This window comes from Dermacentor variabilis, chromosome 1 (assembly GCF_050947875.1).
Source record: "Dermacentor variabilis isolate Ectoservices chromosome 1, ASM5094787v1, whole genome shotgun sequence".
Taxonomy (NCBI): Eukaryota; Metazoa; Arthropoda; class Arachnida; order Ixodida; family Ixodidae; genus Dermacentor; species Dermacentor variabilis.
The window spans coordinates 83,829,181-83,849,289 of record NC_134568.1 but is presented as its reverse complement, the minus strand read 5'-3'; the positions used below and the strand labels follow the sequence as shown (position 1 = coordinate 83,849,289).

The 20,109-nt window shown below is 49.2% G+C and overlaps 1 protein-coding gene across 6 annotated transcripts in view; it reads right to left on the bottom strand.

The window, feature by feature from the left end:
* Window positions 1-8,058: 8,058 nt before the first annotated feature.
* Window positions 8,059-20,109, bottom strand: part of Baldspot (elongation of very long chain fatty acids protein baldspot) — a 198,441-nt gene continuing 186,390 nt past the window's right edge. For 3 of the 6 annotated variants that reach the window (XM_075690752.1, XM_075690762.1, XM_075690756.1), the window contains exon 2: window positions 8,059-9,991. In XM_075690752.1, coding sequence (XP_075546867.1) covers window positions 9,121-9,963 — 843 coding nt within the window. In that variant the 5' untranslated portion in view covers window positions 9,964-9,991 and the 3' untranslated portion in view covers window positions 8,059-9,120. The remainder of the gene's footprint in view (window positions 9,992-20,109) is intronic. The other 3 variants (XM_075690765.1, XM_075690771.1, XM_075690778.1) reach the window with 1 other exon arrangement.

Genomic DNA, 20,109 nt, shown 5'->3' with positions numbered 1-20,109 from the left:
CCTGCTGATGAGGCTTTGCGGGGAATAATTAGAACCGTATCGCCGGCACGTTTTCGCCGGTATTTGAGCCCCCCACCCTGCAACAATCCTTCTTCGACATCCTTCGGAAGCTTTGGCCATCCCACACATGCGAAGGGTGTTGCCTATTTTGCTCTGAAAACACAAATAAGACGGAGAAGCACTATCAGCGACGCAACAAACTACGGCGTGCTACGGCGCGCGGCGCGCTCCTCTCCCGTGCGTTCTGCGCAAGGCCGCCACCAGTGGTGCGGCCATCGGCGTGCACGCCGCGTATAGAGCGTTTTTACGTAGGCGCCGCCATATTGTGAACGCAATGGCGCCGCCTATGAGCAGCGCCATACTGGCTTGGGTGAAATCTGTCTCTTGCATGGCAGGTATACGCTCGGCGGTAGGTTCTGGCGTTTGTTTTCGCGGTCGTGCGGTCTGTTTAGTATGACGTGCGTCTTCTACGTGGTAAACGGTTCTCTGAGAAGTGCTGAAGCGGTTTAATGCGTCATGGCCGGAATTTCTGCTGGCGTTAAGGTGGACGGAACACGCAGCGTGATGTGTGCGCGCAAACTTGAGCCTACAATCAGCCTCGGAGATGAATTATGTATTTCTGAATGTTCCAATCACTAATGTGACCTTATTGTAGTATTATCCTCTATTTCTAAGCTGCGTTTTAGGAGCCATAAAACATACGCGATGATCGTAACAGCGTGGGTACCGTTCTGCTACGATAGGAGCTGTGGTATACTTTGACAAGCATTCAAGCTGTTCTCTGCAGGTTACATTGCGTGACTACTTAGTTCGATGGATGAGGTTTCCGCCCCTGAATAAAATAGTTTTGGCAAGCAATAGTAGCATACCTTACAGTCTGAATTAAGCTTGTCCAGCAAAGGGACTCTTTATGAATTGCGCGAGCGTCCTAAGCAGTGGTAGGTACTGGATTACGATATCTTTGTTCTATATACCGCATAGTCCAAGCATACGGCATTAGGGTTATGTATTTATAAACGTTGTGCGGCGTGACTATGCGAGGTAGAATTGCGGCGTTAGCCCGTTCTCTCTTGCTTTTTCGAGAAAGAGGTTGATAACCCAATTTTTTTCGGTTGTGTTCGTTCCGTTCTCTACGACGCACTCACACGTATTACGAAAATTTTGTCCTCAGAAATAGGCATCGCATTTTTTCTATGCCATCCCTCTCATATATTATGGCTGTATACAGGCCAAAAAGGCAATGCCGAAGCGCACAGCTTACATATGTATCGTGCTGGTTCACCAACCGCAGTGATCGCTGTGTTGAGCAGCGCCATGGGCCTCATGCAGGAAGGCTAGCGTAGACATATGGTAATTTGAAGCCTACTAGGCTTGAAATGCGTGAGAACGATGCCGGTGCATCACAAATATTTGATAGCGCCTGCCGCTTAGATGTTTCGTGGTTGCCTTAGGTGGGCTGTGCACGAGCATGCGCTCTTATGCTTTGTTTTACTCCGTACGCCAAGCGACCTGATAGTGAGCAGATTTACCATTTCATGCTGATAATACAGAGACGCCGGTTTTCTTTGTTGAATTAAAGCCGATATAAGCAACATAGTTCACAACGAATACACACACCGCGACTGGTAATCATGTGCGTACACCGCGGCTGATAAAGCGCGTCACATTTTTGCGCCCCCAACAGATATTTCCGCCTACTGTAGTTACCTATGCACCGAACGGCTTCCCTGACGACCTTATATGAACGGACATGGCGTAAATTTTACAAAGTACCATATAGACATCTCGAAATCGTTCCGCAGCACGCGACAGCAGTACTTTCAAGCAGCGCCGCGCCGGATCGCCCAAGCCAGAGAGGAGGAAAGGCTCTTCGCGCGCCCTATCCTCCTCACCCGATGAAACAGTCTATAGTCAGGGGTGTGCGTGAGTGGCATACATCTGTCCGATTATAAGTGCACACGAAGACATCTAAGTGTCTTGGTCTTTTGTCTAACACTCAGCTCCCTAGTTTTGGCTAAGTCGTATGCAGTTTATTTTCTGTTACCATGTCCCACATCCTTTGCCAATAATTATTCATCTTGTTACGCAGGAAAGGCTTATGGTGGGCGGGATAAGTACTTTATGTTGCTGTCTGAGGTTATAAAGCTACAGATGTTGCATTCGCATAATCTGTTATGTACCCTCCGATACGTCTATGGCCAGGCACCATGAATGCTAATGTTTAAAAATACGGAAAGATGTTGGGGGCGCGTTCAGTCAGGAAGTTGGCTACATGCTGACAAGGCTCAACGAAATGGTCGTCGATTAAGGTGCTTCAACAAGACGCCATCGCATCGGAGCAACCGGCAAAAAAGGTAAGGGCCACCCCAGACTATTCCTCCACGGCCTCCCCTACGCCCGCTCCCTCTCAGTCTTACCCAACGCCCACCCCTTCTCAATCATATCGAGTTCATATACGGCCCCTTTCATGCTACGACATAACTTCAGTAGCCACAAAATATGTCCAAAGGGCCATCGACCAATCTCTTGAAACCACCGGATACAAAGGGTTCGCAGCATATAAATCTACCAACTCGATCACTGTGCACTTGGCATCTCTCAGTGATGTGCAGAAAATGTGCACTTTAACATCTATCCCGCTGTCAGAAGATCAACACCTGCCTGTGCAGTGCTACTTTGCATCGGGCCCTAATATACAGAGGTGTGTTGTCTATGGCATTGACCCAGAAGACACCCCTGAGATAATATGTCGTGAATTGACCTCCACGACACACAGGGTGCTCGCAGCTAGATTCATGGGCAAAAGCCGTACATGCTTAGTGACCGTACAGGGCCCTCAATGTATCCCAGAACGGTTTTATTACTATGGTTGCATATTGCGACCTAAACCCTACCTCCCTCGAGCAATATTCTGCTACCGCTGCTTTCAACGTGGACACATGCAGGCATTTTGCCCACAGCGTACTATTGATCCCGAAAAGCTCACACCAGAAGGCCAACCACGATATCGATGTGGCTTATGTAAATCTGATGAACACGATATGACAAGCACAAATTGTCCGACTAAACAGAAGGCCACAATACGGATACGAAAGGCTATACCAAAAACGACTATAGTGACAACACACAATCGTTATGAGGTTCTTGCAGAAGAGCCAGAGATGCTCCTGGCAGAAGAAGAAAAAGCCCCAGAAACACAACTGCATTCTTCTGTTCTTAAACGTGGCAAGCAGTCGCAGACAAAGAAACAGAAATTACCGGAACCTCTGCATCAGTCAGATGATGACCATGATGACATTGACGCTCGGATAGACGCACTGGCCAGAGAGATTGAGCGACTACGCAAACATAAAGAATTGGTAATTCTGCGTCGTCAGAAAATAGGACCGACACGTGACGCATCAACCACTGCTAATGCCACCGTTACGCCTGGATCCCGTCCGGCACCACAGGTCAACCAAGCTGTTTGGACAGCAGTTTTAGATCAACTTGCTCAACTAACGCTGCTAATTCAGAATTGCCTGCATCATGGCTAATTCTCTGCAGCTGCTGTCACAGGATGGAATTCTACAGTGGAATTGTCGGGGCCTAAACTCCAAGTTAGGAGAACTTAAAACCAAGCTTCAATACAATAAGCTACATGTGTGGGCACTACTACTTATTCAAGAGCATAATAAGCTATGCTCCCTATCCAATTTTAATGGGTACCATAACCCATCTATTAGAGATAGACGTGCTACTACAATGGCTTCAGCTCCAGGAAAAGCTGCAGTTTACATATCATCGCATATTGCTCACACTGTGATTGACCTGGAGCCATGGTGTAGTGGTAATCAAGAAGTTGTCGGGGTCCTGACACGACCAGTGAAGACTCCTGTCATTCCAGTGTCATTCTACGCCAGACCGCAGCGCACACGTTTGAACTTGGGGTGGATAGCCCATCTCCGGTCTACGTACCCGGGAATTCCTATTCTCGTGGGTGGAGACTTCAATGCCCCACATACAGAATGGGGGTACAAGTACAACTCCCGAAGAGGATATCAAGTTAAAAACATCATGAGCGATGCCACTTTTACACTGCTGAACCATCATGCTGTGGCTACCTGTGCTGTACCCGCAGTATCTAGAACAAACGCTCCAGACCTCACGTGGTGGTTGGGTCCTGGAATGCCGCAGTGGCGGGTGGAACCAGATACATGGGGCAGTGATCATATGCCAATAATGATTGGTTTGCACAGAACGTGCATAAAGAAAATTCGACGACGAGTCACAGTCACGCATTGGGATAAGTTTCGGGAATCATCGATTGATAAAGTACCCTCAGAGCCCTCAGAAATTCTTCCCGCTTTGCAAGAACTGCTACGGAGGAACACCACTGTAACCACAGTTGACGAGGAACAACCTCAACCGGACCTCACCCTTTTGCAACTTTGGGCAAAGCGACGTCAGGCAGAATTGTATGCGTCGCGGAATCCCGATTCACCAGGTAGCCGTGCACGTGCTAACCATATAGCGGCGAAGGCGCGTCAGCACGAAAAGCAACTTTCTCGACGACGATGGCATGAGTGGTGCGAGAATCTTGGATCGGGCATTGGAAACAGAGCACTTTGGCGTACGTTCCGGTCAATGGAACGCGGTCATAAGCGACCTGACCCTGCAGCGAGCGTTAGGTTAGCGATGCAGAGTTCGCCGCATCAATTTGCAGAACACGCTGCTAGAGCGTTTTTCCCGAAATATGATCAAGCGTCACCTATAACCTGCCCCGAAATTGATGAGTCTGTCACAACCTCCAAACCCGATATATCCAGCCCTTTCAGCATGGCCGAACTAATAGCGGCGATTGAAACTTCAAAGCAACGAACAACACCTGGTCCCGATGGTATTCCTTATGAGGTTTTCAAGAACATGGAAGGAGCTGCTCTCGACGCACTTCTTCAGGCTATTAATAAAGTATGGGAGACTGGAAACGTTCCACCTGATTGGAAGCATTCAATTGTTGTCGCGATTCCGAAACCAGGAAAGTCTCCAAATAGCCTGCACTCTTTACGCCCAATTTCACTAACCTCAACTGTCTGCAAACTCACTGAAAAGATGCTGGCCACACGAGTTTCCTGGTGGCTTGAACGCCACGATAAATATCATCCTGCTCAAATTGGTTTCCGCTCTTACTTGGGAACTGAAGACGGACTTTCTATGTTATCAGACGATGTTTTACAGGTTTCTCCACACAGTCACGCTGTGCGCACGGTAGTAGCAACAGACATAACGAAAGCTTATGACAATATAGACCATGCAATCATTATAGCCAACCTCATCGACCTGGGACTTCCACCGCGGGTGATAAGATTCATCTACTCTTTCCTTCAGAATCGCACATTTGCGATTAGAGTAGATGGAAGGCAAGAAGGATACTTCACATCGAACAGAGGAGTCCCACAAGGTTCGGTTCTGGCTCCTCTTCTATTCAACGTTGCTCTAATACCTCTAGCCTGGCAACTACATCGGATTCCAGATGTGAGGTTCTTAATCTATGCGGATGACGTCACTTTGTGGTCCGTGCATAAAGATCTATCTAGACAAACTCAACAGCTTCAAGATGCCCTTGATCTGCTGAACAACTACGCTCGGAAAGCAGGATTGGACATTTCCGCCCAAAAATCAAGCTATGTTGTGGTGGCCAACAAGAAAGGACGCACAAGAATCACGCAGCACCCCTTTACATTTAGACTCGGCGCAGTGACAATCCCTGAGGCTTCTGAGGTCCGCATACTGGGTCTCGATATTCACCAATCCGGCAGTGGTGCACACTGGCTCCGTAAAACCAGACAGAGTTCGACAAAAACACTTCACCTTATTCGTCGCATTGCAGCAAAAGCAGCTGGAGCTCGTACTGAAGTAGCTCGACGGTTGGTGCGTGCAGTCTTGCAGCCACGAATTTTATATCAAGCACAATTTCAACGGCTGACTTTGGCACAGCTGGCACAGTTGGAGACGATTAATCGTGATGCTATGCGCACAATCACAGCACTGCCCCGCATCACTCCGATACCAACCTTACAGGAACATGCCCAGCTCAACACAATTGCAGAGCTAATTTTGCAACGTGAAAAAGCACGTGAAATAAAAAAGCAACTTATTCCGGCTGTCGCTGCGTTGCATGCTCATTTTCACCGCGGCTCTCGGATTGACAATCAGCCCTATCCAATGCCTCCCTGGGAATTCACCAGCATCACAACTAATAAGCCAACGAAGTTACGACGCAGCGATACAACAGGTACTATTGACGAACACAACATCGTCGATGCATCATGCGTTAACACCTGCAAAGTCTATACGGATGCTGCCATTCTCCCAGACGGCGGAAGGACATCATTCCTGAGTACTACGCATAATTTCATCAGCGGCCACCAGCGCTATTTATCTACGGAAGCCAGCGCTCTAGTAATGGAACTTCAAGCCATCCACGACGCTGTGCAAGATGCGACATCTAAGCTGCCTACCATCAAGCAACTAGATATCTTCACTGATTCTTTAGCGGCTATTCAGGAACTCAAGAAGGTTGATAAGGCGATGGAAATCTGCGAGAGAATACACACTATGAATAGTAAGACATCTACTTGCGTCAAGGTACACTGGATTCAAGGCCATTCAGCGAACTCTCACAACATTGCTGCTGACCAGCAGGCACACTGCCCTCCTAATCCTGATCCTCCACCTATTCCCCTCCCACCCCAACCCCGTAACTCACTGCGAGCCCGTAAAAATGTTCTCCGGCAGGACACACGCGCTCTTATCCCACCGTGTGTCTGCTCCCTCCCCCTTCACCTTACTAGGGCGGAGGAAGTTGTGCTTAGGAGGCTTCGGGCCGGGGTGGCCCTTACACCGGCTGTTGTCTCAAGGTGGAACTGGTCGCATTTACCACTAGGTGCTACGTGTCCATACTGCTCCGTTCCTGTGGTGGAATCAGATGCATACCACCTGATATGGACATGTACGGGTTTACAATCGGAACGCTCGCGTCTCCTACTGCAAGCCGGCCTCCGCTACAGTGTGACAACCAGCTATGACCGCTGGATACATGACAACAGATTCCACAAAACACTGCTTCAATTCATACACAACACAGGCCTCACAGCACACATATAATACAGATATACGCTCCACGAATTATGCCTTAAGGGCAAGCCTTCATCGCAATAAAAAAAAAAAAAACAAAAAAAAAGATTAAGGTGAGAGGTCGCAATGAGGATCGTAAGGGCATACACATCTGCAAACCAGTCAGAGAACGTAAAAAGACAAACGTACGGTGAACACTGGTCTGAAATTTTACTTTAAAAAGTAGGGCTACAGCTAAGGTTTCTACTTTTTTAAAGAAAACGGCTGGCAACACAGCTGCCAGCCACATCCTTCATTCTAGATCTCCGCGTGCGTTGAAACCAGTACAACCGGCCCATACACCTTTCTCCATTCTCTAGAAATGCTCACGCTGAAGCCATAATTTGTTGTGCTCTGGATTCAGCGCAGTTCTCGGGTACACTTCGACGTCCTGGATGCACATAGTGTCCTTATTTGTTACTTTTCCCTCTGGCCACAGCAAAACACCACCGTTACATTGACTTGCTAACAGGAGTGTATATTTGAAAGGTTGTAGCGGTGACGCTACGCGCTGAACCGCTAGCATCCAATACAGATAAATGAAGCGGCCTGTACATGTAGCAGAAGAAAATTACTTCGGTCTTTAATTTTTCTGAGCAGTCACCACATCAGAACCGGTCCATAGCTTACAGCGATACCCATTCGCAGCACTACTTTGCGAATGAAATATGGTTGTGACCAGCTTACACATGCCGTATACTGCACGTTTAAGGGACTTGAACTTACCGACAAACACCACGACCTAGGCAGCACATGCGGCCAAGCGCTATAGGTCCCAGACAGCATACGGGATCCCATTTCAAATGAGATTGAGTGGGGCGGTTTCCTTCCTGCATTTTCTTTGTTTCAAGTAACTTGAGAAGAGAATGGCCAGCTCGGCCAACACAACATCAGCCATGGGAATGAAACTGAACGCACTTTTATTGTCTCAAGAAGAAAAAAAAGAGGTTTAATATTTCTCGTCTACCAGAGAAATAGAGAAAAACAAACGAAAGCTACAGGAGAGAAGGCACTACTTGTCGTCCATTGCCACGGACTTCTGGCCCGCTGTCACCCTGCAGGTTCAACAGCGTGTGCGTTTCTTATACAAGAACAATAACCCACACGATTAACCTTTCTTTCATACCAGTTTTTGAAGCCGGCAGAGAGCGGTAGTCATAAAAGCCGTTGTTATTGCAGCTGCTAACTTGGCAATTCAATAGCAACAACAAAAAGAAGAAAGTCTAAGCGCCACCACGTTAAACTGTCTAACGTCCTTGTGCGTACAATGTGTGACGCGAAAATCGTGCCTAGGGAAGCACTCTGTTGTGTCTAACGCCGATTTGATCGCGCGATAAAACAGCACCGGGTGCACGTTGGCACCCATTAAGAGCGTTCACTCCCGGAGCGGTCAATCGCGCTAACGGAAGGGGTGGGGGAGGGCACTGGTCTACTCATTGAGCAACGTGTCCCTACACTACGGGTCATCGGCATTGCACAGATACGTGCGACGTCAATACTGTAAATTCCACTATAAGAAGGTACTGGTTATCGCTAGACTCTCCGAAACATGAAAATTGGCCGCGGAAGTGTAATCCCAAAGAAAGCGGGACGATAACACGAGGTAGCAAACAGAAAAAAAAAAGGATAGAGTCCGTTGAAATCTCGGTCACCACTCGCCAACACAAAATCGTCGACAAAGCAACCTGTTTTACATGCACGCACATATCTCGATTCGTTGACGCTGTGTGATTGGAATGAGTCCGTTGCCGGGCGACCGTAGGTGCGAGATGGCCGAAGGCAACAACAGCAAAAAAGGCGCAAAGGGGTGTGCAGCAACAACGGAAATGGGAGAATGGTGCGAGCAGCGCGCGACACTCGTCTCGACTGTCCCGACATCGCGTAGCATCGCGCGTCTGGCAGCGTTGGGGTTGTCTTCGAGAGAGCGCCCACAGCGAGCACTGTGTGGACACAGGCGACGGCCGCTCAGTCGGCCTTGACGGCGGTCTTGCGTTTCGGCTTGAGGTAAGCACCGTAAAAGAACAGCGCGAACAGGATGAAGTAGGACAGGTACATGAACATGGCTAGCAGCGCCGTCCGCTCCGAAATTGCGCACGATGCGGAGCCGCGCTTGTTGGTGAAGAATCCCAAGCCAGTGACGTAAGCACCCATGAGCATCTGCATGATCTGGAGAGTAGTGATGCAGAGGCCGATCCAGCGTGGCATGCGCACGTGGAACGAGCGCAGCGCAAAGTACGAGTACATGAGCGAGTGGACCACGTAGTTCATGACGACGTACCAACGCGCGGGCGCGATATGCTGCTGGTAGAAGTACCAGGAGAACATGAGCACTGTAATGTGATGGTACCAGTGGAGGAATATGAGCTCCTTCTTGCGCAGAATGATGAACACCGTGTCGCCCAGCTCGGGGACCTTGCTCAGCACGAACATCCAGGTCCAGAAGCCCGAGACACGGTCGTACTCGATGTACGAGTTGTTGCACACTGAATGGAAGAAGCCGAACTCGCGCAGCACGTGGATCAGCTCGGGGATGGTGCGACAGGCCCCCACCACGCTGAACACGGAAAGCAGCAAGTTCCAGGCCTGCAACGGCCGCGTCAGCTTGAAGGCCGGCCTCTGGGCCATGAACGCCTGGCCACCGAACACCACGAGCATGTAGAGGCCCACCCAGTAGACGGACGTGTGCCAGTTGCGGTTCATCCACAACCGATTCTGGTCCTTGTCGAAGTTCACCTCGAAGTCAAACTCGAACGAATAGTTGGGTTTGATGTTGAGCAGGTTCAGCCCCTCCACGCTGACGCTTCCCATGGTGTGGCCGCTGCTGCACGAGGCGCTGCTGCGAGAGAAAGAAAACGGGACGGAATATAGCAGGAGCATGATATGGCCGGAGAAGTCTAAAGATAGCCAATATCAAGGCACCGATACTGCACATAAGCCCACTTCGTCAAAATATCGGGCCATAATATAGTCAGCTCTACAAAAGTCCGAAATACGTTCCTTCTTACTTTTACGAGTTCAAAATCTCTCAGCGCTTGGTGCCATAAACGATTTCCTTCCATTAACATGCAAAGCTGAGCGAGCGAGCTGGTAGGCGTTCATGATGAAGTTTGTGCAGCGCTCGGACGAAAGACAAAGCACACGGGACATGCGCTCTGGAGAGTCAGCGCATGTCCCGCATACTTTCCTTGTCTTTCGTCCAAGCGTGAGCTCTGCACAAAGTTCGACACGATTCCATTCCAATATGCGTTTGCAGTAGTAGTTACTGCCACCACAGCGGCCATGACTATATGCCACGTACACAAGCATATCTGAAGGTTGTGTAAGTGAATGCGAGTGGGTCGAATCCCATGCAAAGCTGAAAGGCCAGACCCAGCACCGTTTACATTATCTTTTCCCGACAACGCGCAGTCTGATCGGCATCCTGCGTAGAGGTAGATCGCGCAATACGCTTCGGGTACTCCCAACTCGACCGTTGCCGTTTACATGCACCTTACCAAGTGCGTTAGGCTGAGTTAAACCAACCCCATGACCCAGCGCGACCCGAAGCTAACTCAGTCTGAATGAAGCACAGTTATGTCGGAGTTCGAATCTTCAATCATGCCAGTTCCGAAACTCCGTTCCAAACTCCAAGGTGTCAATCTGGAAAGGTCAATCAAATTACACGTCGCTAGTACGCGACAATAGGAAACATCGCTTCTGCAGTAGCACGATGCGCGCATTTCTTCTGTGCCGATCGTGTGACCCAAGGGCATAAACTTAGCCTTCAAATAAACGTAGCTACTTTCTCGTTGGAATTCTCTTGTCGAAGCCACTGCAGCTTCGACGCATCGTCGCCTATGTCCGCTCTAAATGGCGAATGCCGCTGAAAAGGGCGCTTACTTGAAATGTTCTTTATTTAATTTTACGCAGTTACGTTTACATGCTATTTTTCTTCTGTCGATGAGGCCAGCGCCGCAAGAACGACGTAACAAAACAGCAGAAGACATTGAAGAAACACGCCCCATGGCCGAGTCGGAGCAGCGCGGACACTTGTTGAGCCGTCTCGCGTTGCACCCCGCGCACGAGGTGCACGAGCAAGGTGAGGCGAAGGTCGCTAACGTTTTGTGTGGTGTATACTACATTGGACAAGTGGTTGTTGCTAATCGTGTACTTTGAGAAGTGTCATTTAGTGAATAAAATAATTAAAACGAAAAAAAGTACGACTGGAATTATTGCCTGGATGACAACACCATATAGTACCTTTCTTTTCGCCCGTGGGTGACACGCCCCCCCCCCCCCCCCCCCGATTTTCTGACAGTCATTGTGTCCAAATTCTGAAACCTGGGGCCTGTGAGAGGTTTCGAAACTCGTATTATTTATTATTTACTCGTTATATGGGACAACTGAAGAACTCTGATTTGTACGAAGCAGGTAGATCTGAATTGGACAAGCACACTCGACCAACTTTTAATAATTTTATATTTCATAATTGTTCTCGGTGGCGAAAAGTGCGCTGTTTTTCTCCTGTTACACGAGATAATTGTCCCGAAGTTTGGTCGTAATACAACCCAAATCATTGGCAGCACAATCCGTAACTTCTAGCATATAGTTCCACAGATGGCTGGCTATGCACTTTCTATACCGATTCTTGCGGCAATGAATTCCTGCCTTACATGCAATTGTGGGCCCTTGTAGGGACGGCATTGCACGGAATGCGCAACCACCATAGAAAAAAAAAAGGGTACTAACGCAGATCGTGAATTGCGGTTATTTCACCCCACCGGTACATGATAAAATGAACCCTTACGGTGAGAATAACGGGAGGAGATGTGAGGGATTTAGGGGGGGGGGGGGTGGCTAGATTAGCCCCGCCACGCCCAGGTCATCAGGCAGCAACCAATAAGGCGGTGCAGAAGAAGTAGTACCATTGAAAGACGCAGATTATACAACGTACACAATTTTCTGACCAGAAAGCACAAAAAGAAAGAAAAACAACACATTCAGGACACCATTTCTAATATATAGCGTTCTTCGATAAGAGACGCATTGCAAGGTTTCATCGATTTAACTTACTTAGTATGCTGAGTAGACAATACTGCAAAGTTGCAGACTATAAGTGGTACGTTACCGTGGAATAAGCCAATGTTCAGTACATATGCTTTGTTATGCCGAGAGGTGGGATTAGTCAGTAAATTTGCCAAAGTTCGTATACGGCGGCTATCTTGAATTATATCCGGCAATCTTGAATTATATCCGATCTAAATACCGTTAATAGGTGGTGCACATAAAGAGACGCACTTTTATATAGCTTTGGATTTAACAAATAATTCGGACTTCTGCCCCTTGTACGGTGAATCGCAATCAAATGTTGCGCGCCTCTTTCTGAGAAGTGAGCTCTCCGCCGTGAGCGTCAATGCTTCCGCATCATTCTCAACAAATGAATTCGCTGAACAACAACAAAACCAGAACGACGGTTGGGGGCCGCTGCACCGAAGGCCCTCTTGGCGCACTCAAGGCGCACAGAGATCCCTCTACACTTGCTTCCCGCTGCTTTCCGTGTCTTGGTTAACGCAATATTTCGCACAGGCCTCGCGGTCTTCCCTTATCACTTTCCATCACTTCGAAATAAAAGCAGTGAACACATGAGACGTTGCCCGACGACGTCGCGTCTCTTCGACTGCGGCGTCCGCGCGCGTGAGCGTGAGTCCTAATTATAATTCCCATGTTGCACAAACAGAAAAAAGCGAACAAGCTTCCTGGTAGCAGTCGCACCCTCTCTTTACGCTGGCGGAATCGTACGCCAGTTGACCTCGGCTTCTTCAGAAGACGTAACAATGACGTCTGGCTCTGACGTCAACCCGTGTAAATTGTACCGCCCTTTCTCCCCCCTTCTTCCAACAGACAAGAGAACGGCGACAAAACGGCAGATCCCACGAAAGACATGAAGCCAAAAGAGACCGGTCCATGCACGGGGTAGCGCAGTTGCCCGGCACCAGTGACGTCGATCAGCGGCCGGGAAAAGGTTTTTCGACACTGCCCGACTATTCTGGCGAGCCTTCATATATAATCTAGCGTCCAAGCTAGAAAGCTAGCCGACAGCGTGCAGGCGTAAGACGCGTCGTAAATTTCTTGATTTTTTCTTTCTGCAAGAATACTTCACCAGGGCGAATGTTCTCAGCCCAGCTCAAATCTCAGCCGCCAGCGTGTAAGTAGTACCTACAGACCCGCTGCAGGGTACGCCCTCTCTTGCCGAACTGCCGTCTATACAGCCCCGCAAAACCGCATGTAAGCGGCTGAACGCGTCTTCTGCTGAGGCCATTAGAGGGCAGCCCGGATCCAGTCAAGCCGCATAAGCTGCCGTTCGGCAGCGCGGTATAATTTGTATTCTCGATACGGCGACGCCCATGCGTCCACGTGGAGTTAAAGGGGCACTAAAGGTTACTATGAAGTCAAGTTAAAGTGATAAAGTAATGCTCTAGAACGTCTAAGGCGTCAATATAATCGCCAACAGAGCTTTAGTAATCGAGAAATTGAGGTAAATGCATGACACAATTTGAGACCCCCCAGCGACATTCCGGTACTAGCCCGATGACGAAGGCACTCCTCATCATAATTTATGTCACTAGTACTCAACTACTCGTATTAAAAAGATGATCTCATTCGGTTATAAGACGGAAGAAAATGATACTTGTCTACTTCTAATCGATTCTAAGAAAAAATAACATTTTGACGTTACCCTTCAGTAGTAAGGGTGGTCGAAAGGTTTCGTTTTCGATCGACTCTGCGCCGCGCGTGCTTTGGAGTTTCAGTTGTTTCGTTATCGCGTCGTGCTGCGCTGGTTCTGCCGGCTCGCGAAACTTGCATTTGGAACAAGCAGCGAGAATGCCACGTCCATGTGATGTCGTGTGATGCGCGAACGGTCCGCCGAACTTGGCCAAGGGCAGTTGCAGCAGCGAATCCAACGTTACTTATCACTGTGTGCCAACGAGTGAACCTCTCCGTTCGAAGTGGTTAAGTGCCGTACCTCTGCCACGTCACGTTGGCAAAGAGCCGAAAATCGCATAGTGTGCTCGCTGCACTTTCGTCCAGAGGATTACGAGTTCAACGCCGACTTTCTGAAGTCGTGTGGAGGACCTTTCAAAGCAATGCTTTCTCGTAGCGCTGTTCCGTCGGTCTTGCCTGCATTCTCCGAAGCGCAAGAACTGCAGGTCGAAGATAGGGTGGTGAGTGCGGCATCTGGTTTTCACGAAGGAAAAGCTACAAATGTGCGAATATGTACAGCCATGACATACAGTTGCCGTCGTAGTAGTACGCAACCACGTCGGCAGCGCGAGCCCTCAGCAGCAGGTCACGTTCATCAGTGCTTAAATCACTGAAGTCGAGCCCAGCATCGCGAGCCAATGTGTCCTTGTCAGGGTCGTCCACTGCAACGAGCGTCATAGTTGGCGTCATAAAATAAAGAGCCAGCTTTTCGTCGCGCGCTTTCCCTTCCGCTAGCCACCATAGTTTCGCTTTCGCGCTGCAGTGGGCTCTGTCTTGGCCGTTTCTGGCCGCGCGTTTGCGTTTTGCGCTGAAAAGCCGTAGCGCCGTCTGCGGGAGCCGTTTTACTCACCGACGGCGCAACGTCACTATGAGACCATGACGTCACCACTCCTCGATCGGAGGGCGGGCGACTTGAACTGCGCTAGAGGTACGCGGACGCTTCAGAACGCATTTTCTCTCAAAATAAGTCTCTTCTTCGCACGAAACAAGCGTTTCGAGGTTTCTGGAATGGTATTTCAACAGCCCACGTTGACTTAATATTAACCTTTACTGTCCCTTTAAGCGCTAACCACACGTACGCGCCGGCGTCAGAGTCGGCGCCAGCTCACGCCTGATTTTGGAAACAGTGGCTATTATTTCTGGACGAAAAGTTTCTAGAATTTCGCTCTATGCACAATGGCTTACAGAGCCTCATTTTCACCCCGTAAAATATACATTCCCTCTTAGTCGCACCTCCCCCCCCCCCTTCTGGCATTTGTTCACCTGTCAGCTGTCGCGAGTGCGGCCAGCAGAATTATCCCCCTTCAGTCAGTTCGCGACTGACGGAAGGGAACTTATCCCGGAGGTTTCAACAAACACTGTCAAAAATTTATATAAACTGCCGGCGGCAGATAGCACAATTAATTAACGTTAATTAATTAACTAATTAACGTTTTAACTAATTACCTTACGGCACGTACTGAAATTTACAAATTCTAGCGGGTTAGACTGCAAAGCACATCTACTTGAAATGAATTGTGTGGATGGCACCATGTACGAGATATGCGCCGTCAAACTTGCGGTAAGAATGCACTGTCGCTCCACTTACTTTCTTAACAAAACGTCGCTTTATACATTGAAGCACAAATGTAACTGGGACGCCAATGCATTCCTCCACAAATTTCTGGAATTTACATCTCAAAACTAGGGTGATCCTGAGAAGTCGTTCCAAGTGGATCCGCCTTGCGAACTGAAAGGCTAGAATTCGTAAATTGCAATATGTGCCATAAGGTAAATTAGTTAAAACTTAATTAGTGGTTTTTATTTATTTAGTCGATTATATACATTTCAATTTTTTGTGTATACGTAATTTCCACCTCCTAAAAAAATTAAATTATGGGCTTTTACGTGCCAAAACCACTATCTGATTATGAGGCACGCCGTAGTGGAGGACTCCGGAAATTTCGACCAGCTGGGGTTCTTCAACGTGCACCTAAATCTAAGGACACGGGTGTTTTCGCATTTCGCCCCCATCGACATGCAGCCGCCGTGGCCGGGATTTGATCCCGCGACCTCGTGCTCAGCAGCCCAACACCATAGCCACTGAGCAACCACGGCGGTTTGTCCACCTCTTCGAGCAGACCAGCTCATGGACTAGAATGGGCTACCTGCCACAGGCAATTCTTTAAAAAAAACTTTGAAAGTGTTCGCTGAAACACTCGGTATACAGTAACTGTACGTCACCGCGCAGAGCTGAGCGCCAACTGTCGGTTAGCGCCCGGGCAACGTTACGCACATGTACACCCGTGAACAAAAGTATACGGAACACAGGGTCGCCGAATAAACTGAATTTATTAGTGATTAACACGCATAACCTGAAACTGACGAATGCATCAAAAAGTTCGCAGCGCCAAGAGTGGACTGCAGTCCTGAATTTAAAGTTACATTCAAAGGCAGGGGAGAAATTTGACTTTATTACGGAATCCCTGGTCCGTATACTTTTGTGCAACAGTGTACGCGCTCGAGCGCGCCGGCTCCGACGGTGACGTGGACGAGGAAGGCAAGGCCAAGGATCAACGGCCTGCAATGTGCCTAGCTTCGTTCGATACCCAATACCCAGCACATTGTCACGGGAACCACAACACTAACTGTCGGAGTATGGACACTACAGTGACATAACAGAATACCGGGCCAGGAAAGAATGTCTATGAGCGCGAAGTGTACTTGCGATGCCGTGAGCGCGAGGCTAAAAGGACGAAGGTCTGAATAAAGCGAGGCAGCGCTGATACGATCAGCACATTGGTATGTCGTAAGCTACTGGTATAATTTGCTTGAGCTGTCTATATTAATGCAACGAACTATTAAGTTTTGCTTCTCTAATTGTCTTTTTCCTCCTCTTCTTCCGTCTCCTGAACATCACCAGTTGACATGCCGTGTGCCCGGTCGGGCTTCTTGATCTACCGCAGGCAACCATGGTTACATCAAGTGAACTACATCGATCCTAAGTTGCAGCTATTCGTTAAATCGATTAGCGAACAAAAGGGGAAGCCAACCCTCTAGGGCTGTGACCACTGTCGTTGGGATCTGAACAATGTACGGCATACGTCTAGGGCACTCGGCCGCTGCGACGAGAGATGTATTATGAGCGTCCGATAACCGGGAGCAGCGAAATAACGAAACTAATTTTTCGCACTGACCTTCGTTCTGGCTTGTTGCCGGCAGGTCTACCAGTCTAGTGTCCTATGTTATCTGATGCTTAGAGTGCTGTGTGAACGACTTTCACATACTACGGCGCATCTTATTCTATTCTACAATGACCTCGGTGCACGTGACTCTTTCCTTTTTGCTCCCGGCTGAGACAACCAGAGCGCACCTGACGATTGAACGAGCGTGCTGACGAAATAAAGCGTGGTCATTCATACAAGAACGTGATAATGAAACAAAACGCGCAGCGCCGGTGTTCCAGAGAAGGATGAACGCAATGCCGCAGCTAGCTCATCCAAACAGGTGGAAAGCAGCTGGCAGGTGGTGTGTGATGCTAGAAAATGTGGCCGCTCAGCGAAAAATATGCTTCGGCATTATCGACCCACTTCATCTCCACCCCCCATATATATATATTATATATATATATATATATATATATATATATATATATATATATATATAAAGAAAGCACGAGGGCGCTGACGTGCATCAATAAAGACGAAGTGCAGCGAAAATACAAGCTACGGAATGAAACGCACGGCTAATGACTCACTGATCAATGTTTGAAAATGATACGAAAACTACGACTGCACCTTCACCGAACGATATGTTAGAACAAATCAAGTTTAAGTGAATATTTAGGTGAATATTTAAGTGAAAGCGGTAGCTGCGAAAAACTCATGCGCAATCTATTACTCGTTACCACTAGTAATTTTATGCGCAATTTTGTTGAAACGAACGTATTCAACATTCACAAGTTTGTGGAGTCATTTATGATAGCGCCCCTGTCAAGGTGTGGCTTGGGGCCCGCAAAATTCGGCATCAGGCCTTTTCAAACGTCAAGAAGGAATCGGCGGCTACAGGATACTGCATCGTCGTGCACACTGAGCAGCAAAAGCAGGCGTGCGATGCAAGGTAACCAAAACTTATTCTACTTTCGACAGACCGCGAGAGATTACGGGAGCTGCTCACTGCTACTCACCTATAGCGTCAACGATGCCAGCGTTGAGAGCAAGCAAACAATCCCGCCCACTGGCTGGGCTATTGTGGCAGCACCATCGATGGCAGGTGAGACCGGGGGAGGGGGGGGGGAGGCTCTTGCCAGCAAGGACCGATATAACCCGAAAGCACTCCTGTGAAGTGCGGCCACGAGAAGTCTGGGAATCGTCACAGGTAGTAAACCCGCGGACCGACCGCTTAGACACAGAGACCGTCACGCTCGCAGCTACTATTGCCTCATTCACTGAAATGTACGCCAACAAACCGGAGTTCCCAAACACAAAGTGGGCAGTTGTATCAGGCCACCGCCACAGGGCACGCATGAGGATAGACAAAAACTAAAGAGATAAGAGGAGAGATTGACAAAAAAAGGACCTGCCGCCAGCACGCCGAGCAATGTGTGGTACCGCAGATAAACCCCTTCTGTCACGTCCTCCTTCCAGACGTCGTGCGAACAGATAGGCAAGCACCTGCGGAGGCAGAGCAGATAGTGGTAGTCTATACCCAAGCGACACAAGCGCTCCAAGATATAATAGATAACGATGGCCCTCGCCACTGCTGTTTTTTTTTTCTGCTTCTCGTCGTCCCGTTATCGGCAGGGCGTTGCGCCTCAGTATCCTGCTGGGGGCGAAAGTTGTCCAAAGTGGCCGATTTATCACCCGCCGAGCACCGATTGCGCGGGTGTAGCGGGCAACGGGACGCCTCCCGCCACTCCGGGTGCGCGCGTACGCGCGGCAAGTCCGCCTCAAAATGGGAACGAAGGTCGTGCGGGGCTGCTGTCATTTTCAACATAGTCGCACCGAACAAAGCGCCAAGAACAATGACAAAAATAGAGACCGCCGGCTATTATTCTGATCATGCACGCGGGCTCTCAATCACCCGCAGCGCTGCACAGCAGGGCTTAAGGTGATGGTAGGGTTAAGCGGGGCGGGTGATGCAATGAAAACTCGTCACACAGCAGCGGATGCCCCTGAGGTGACGATAACAATGTTTCCAGACATAAGCGTAAAATCAGGAGTCTGCAGCGGATGCTCGCCACCTGCTCTCTTTGTACAGCGGCAAAGGCAACAAGAGAGAAAATGCTTAGAGGAGCCCGGATATGGACAGACCAGCCCACAGGCTACGAAAGGTTATTATGGACGAAAACTTTCGCAGGCCGCTTACATTGATTCGCGAAAAAGGACAGTACTCACTTATCTGCTATATGCCAAGCTGTGCGAAGAAAAAGAAGAAATATAAACGTTTCCAAAAACATGAAGGCATAACAACGCCACGGGCAAGACATTTAACGAAGCCTTTGAGTGCTGTTGGCAAGGAGAAATTCCCATGGGTTTCCTTTGCAGCTGCGCACACCTTCCGGATGGATGACAAGTGTTTCCCTTTCACGAGACTCTCTCCGCCATGCGGATTTCCGCAGAACTGATTTGCTTAAAAGGGCCCTGAACCACTTTTGATCGAAGTCGACAAATGCACTTAAAGTTAAAATAGACTATTTTCAGAAATAATTTGCCGCAAAAAGTACTTGAATGCGTTCAGCAGAAGCGGAGTCACTGGCAATCATTCGCGGTGCTTCCGCTCCTTCCTCAATGAATTGCACGGCGGAGCGGGGCTACAGTGGCATGCCTACAACGCTCCGCCTACTGAACGTCACCGTGGAGCGCAGTTCAAGTTTGATTCTGGATATTCCGGTAGACTCCATTACTTCCGATTTTGGCGCCCACGACGCTCCAAGCGCGGTTGTCCTCGCTTCTCGCAGAAGCGCGGTGCGCTCAGCCAGCGGACTCGTCGCGGCACCCGCGGCGGACGCGGTGCCTACGCTACGTAGCAGACCGCAGCTGCATGCAACTGTCGTGCGTGTGCGCAGCGCTCGCTTTGTGCACGACAGGGTTTGAGTGCGCGCTCGTATGCTCCAGCCTGGCCGTGCTACGCGGTGTGGACCGGCTTTGTCCTGCACCAGCTTGACCGACGGACAGTAGCCACTGCCAACTCAGTACGAAGCGAAGCCTGCCAAGGCGTCTAACCAGGAGCGGC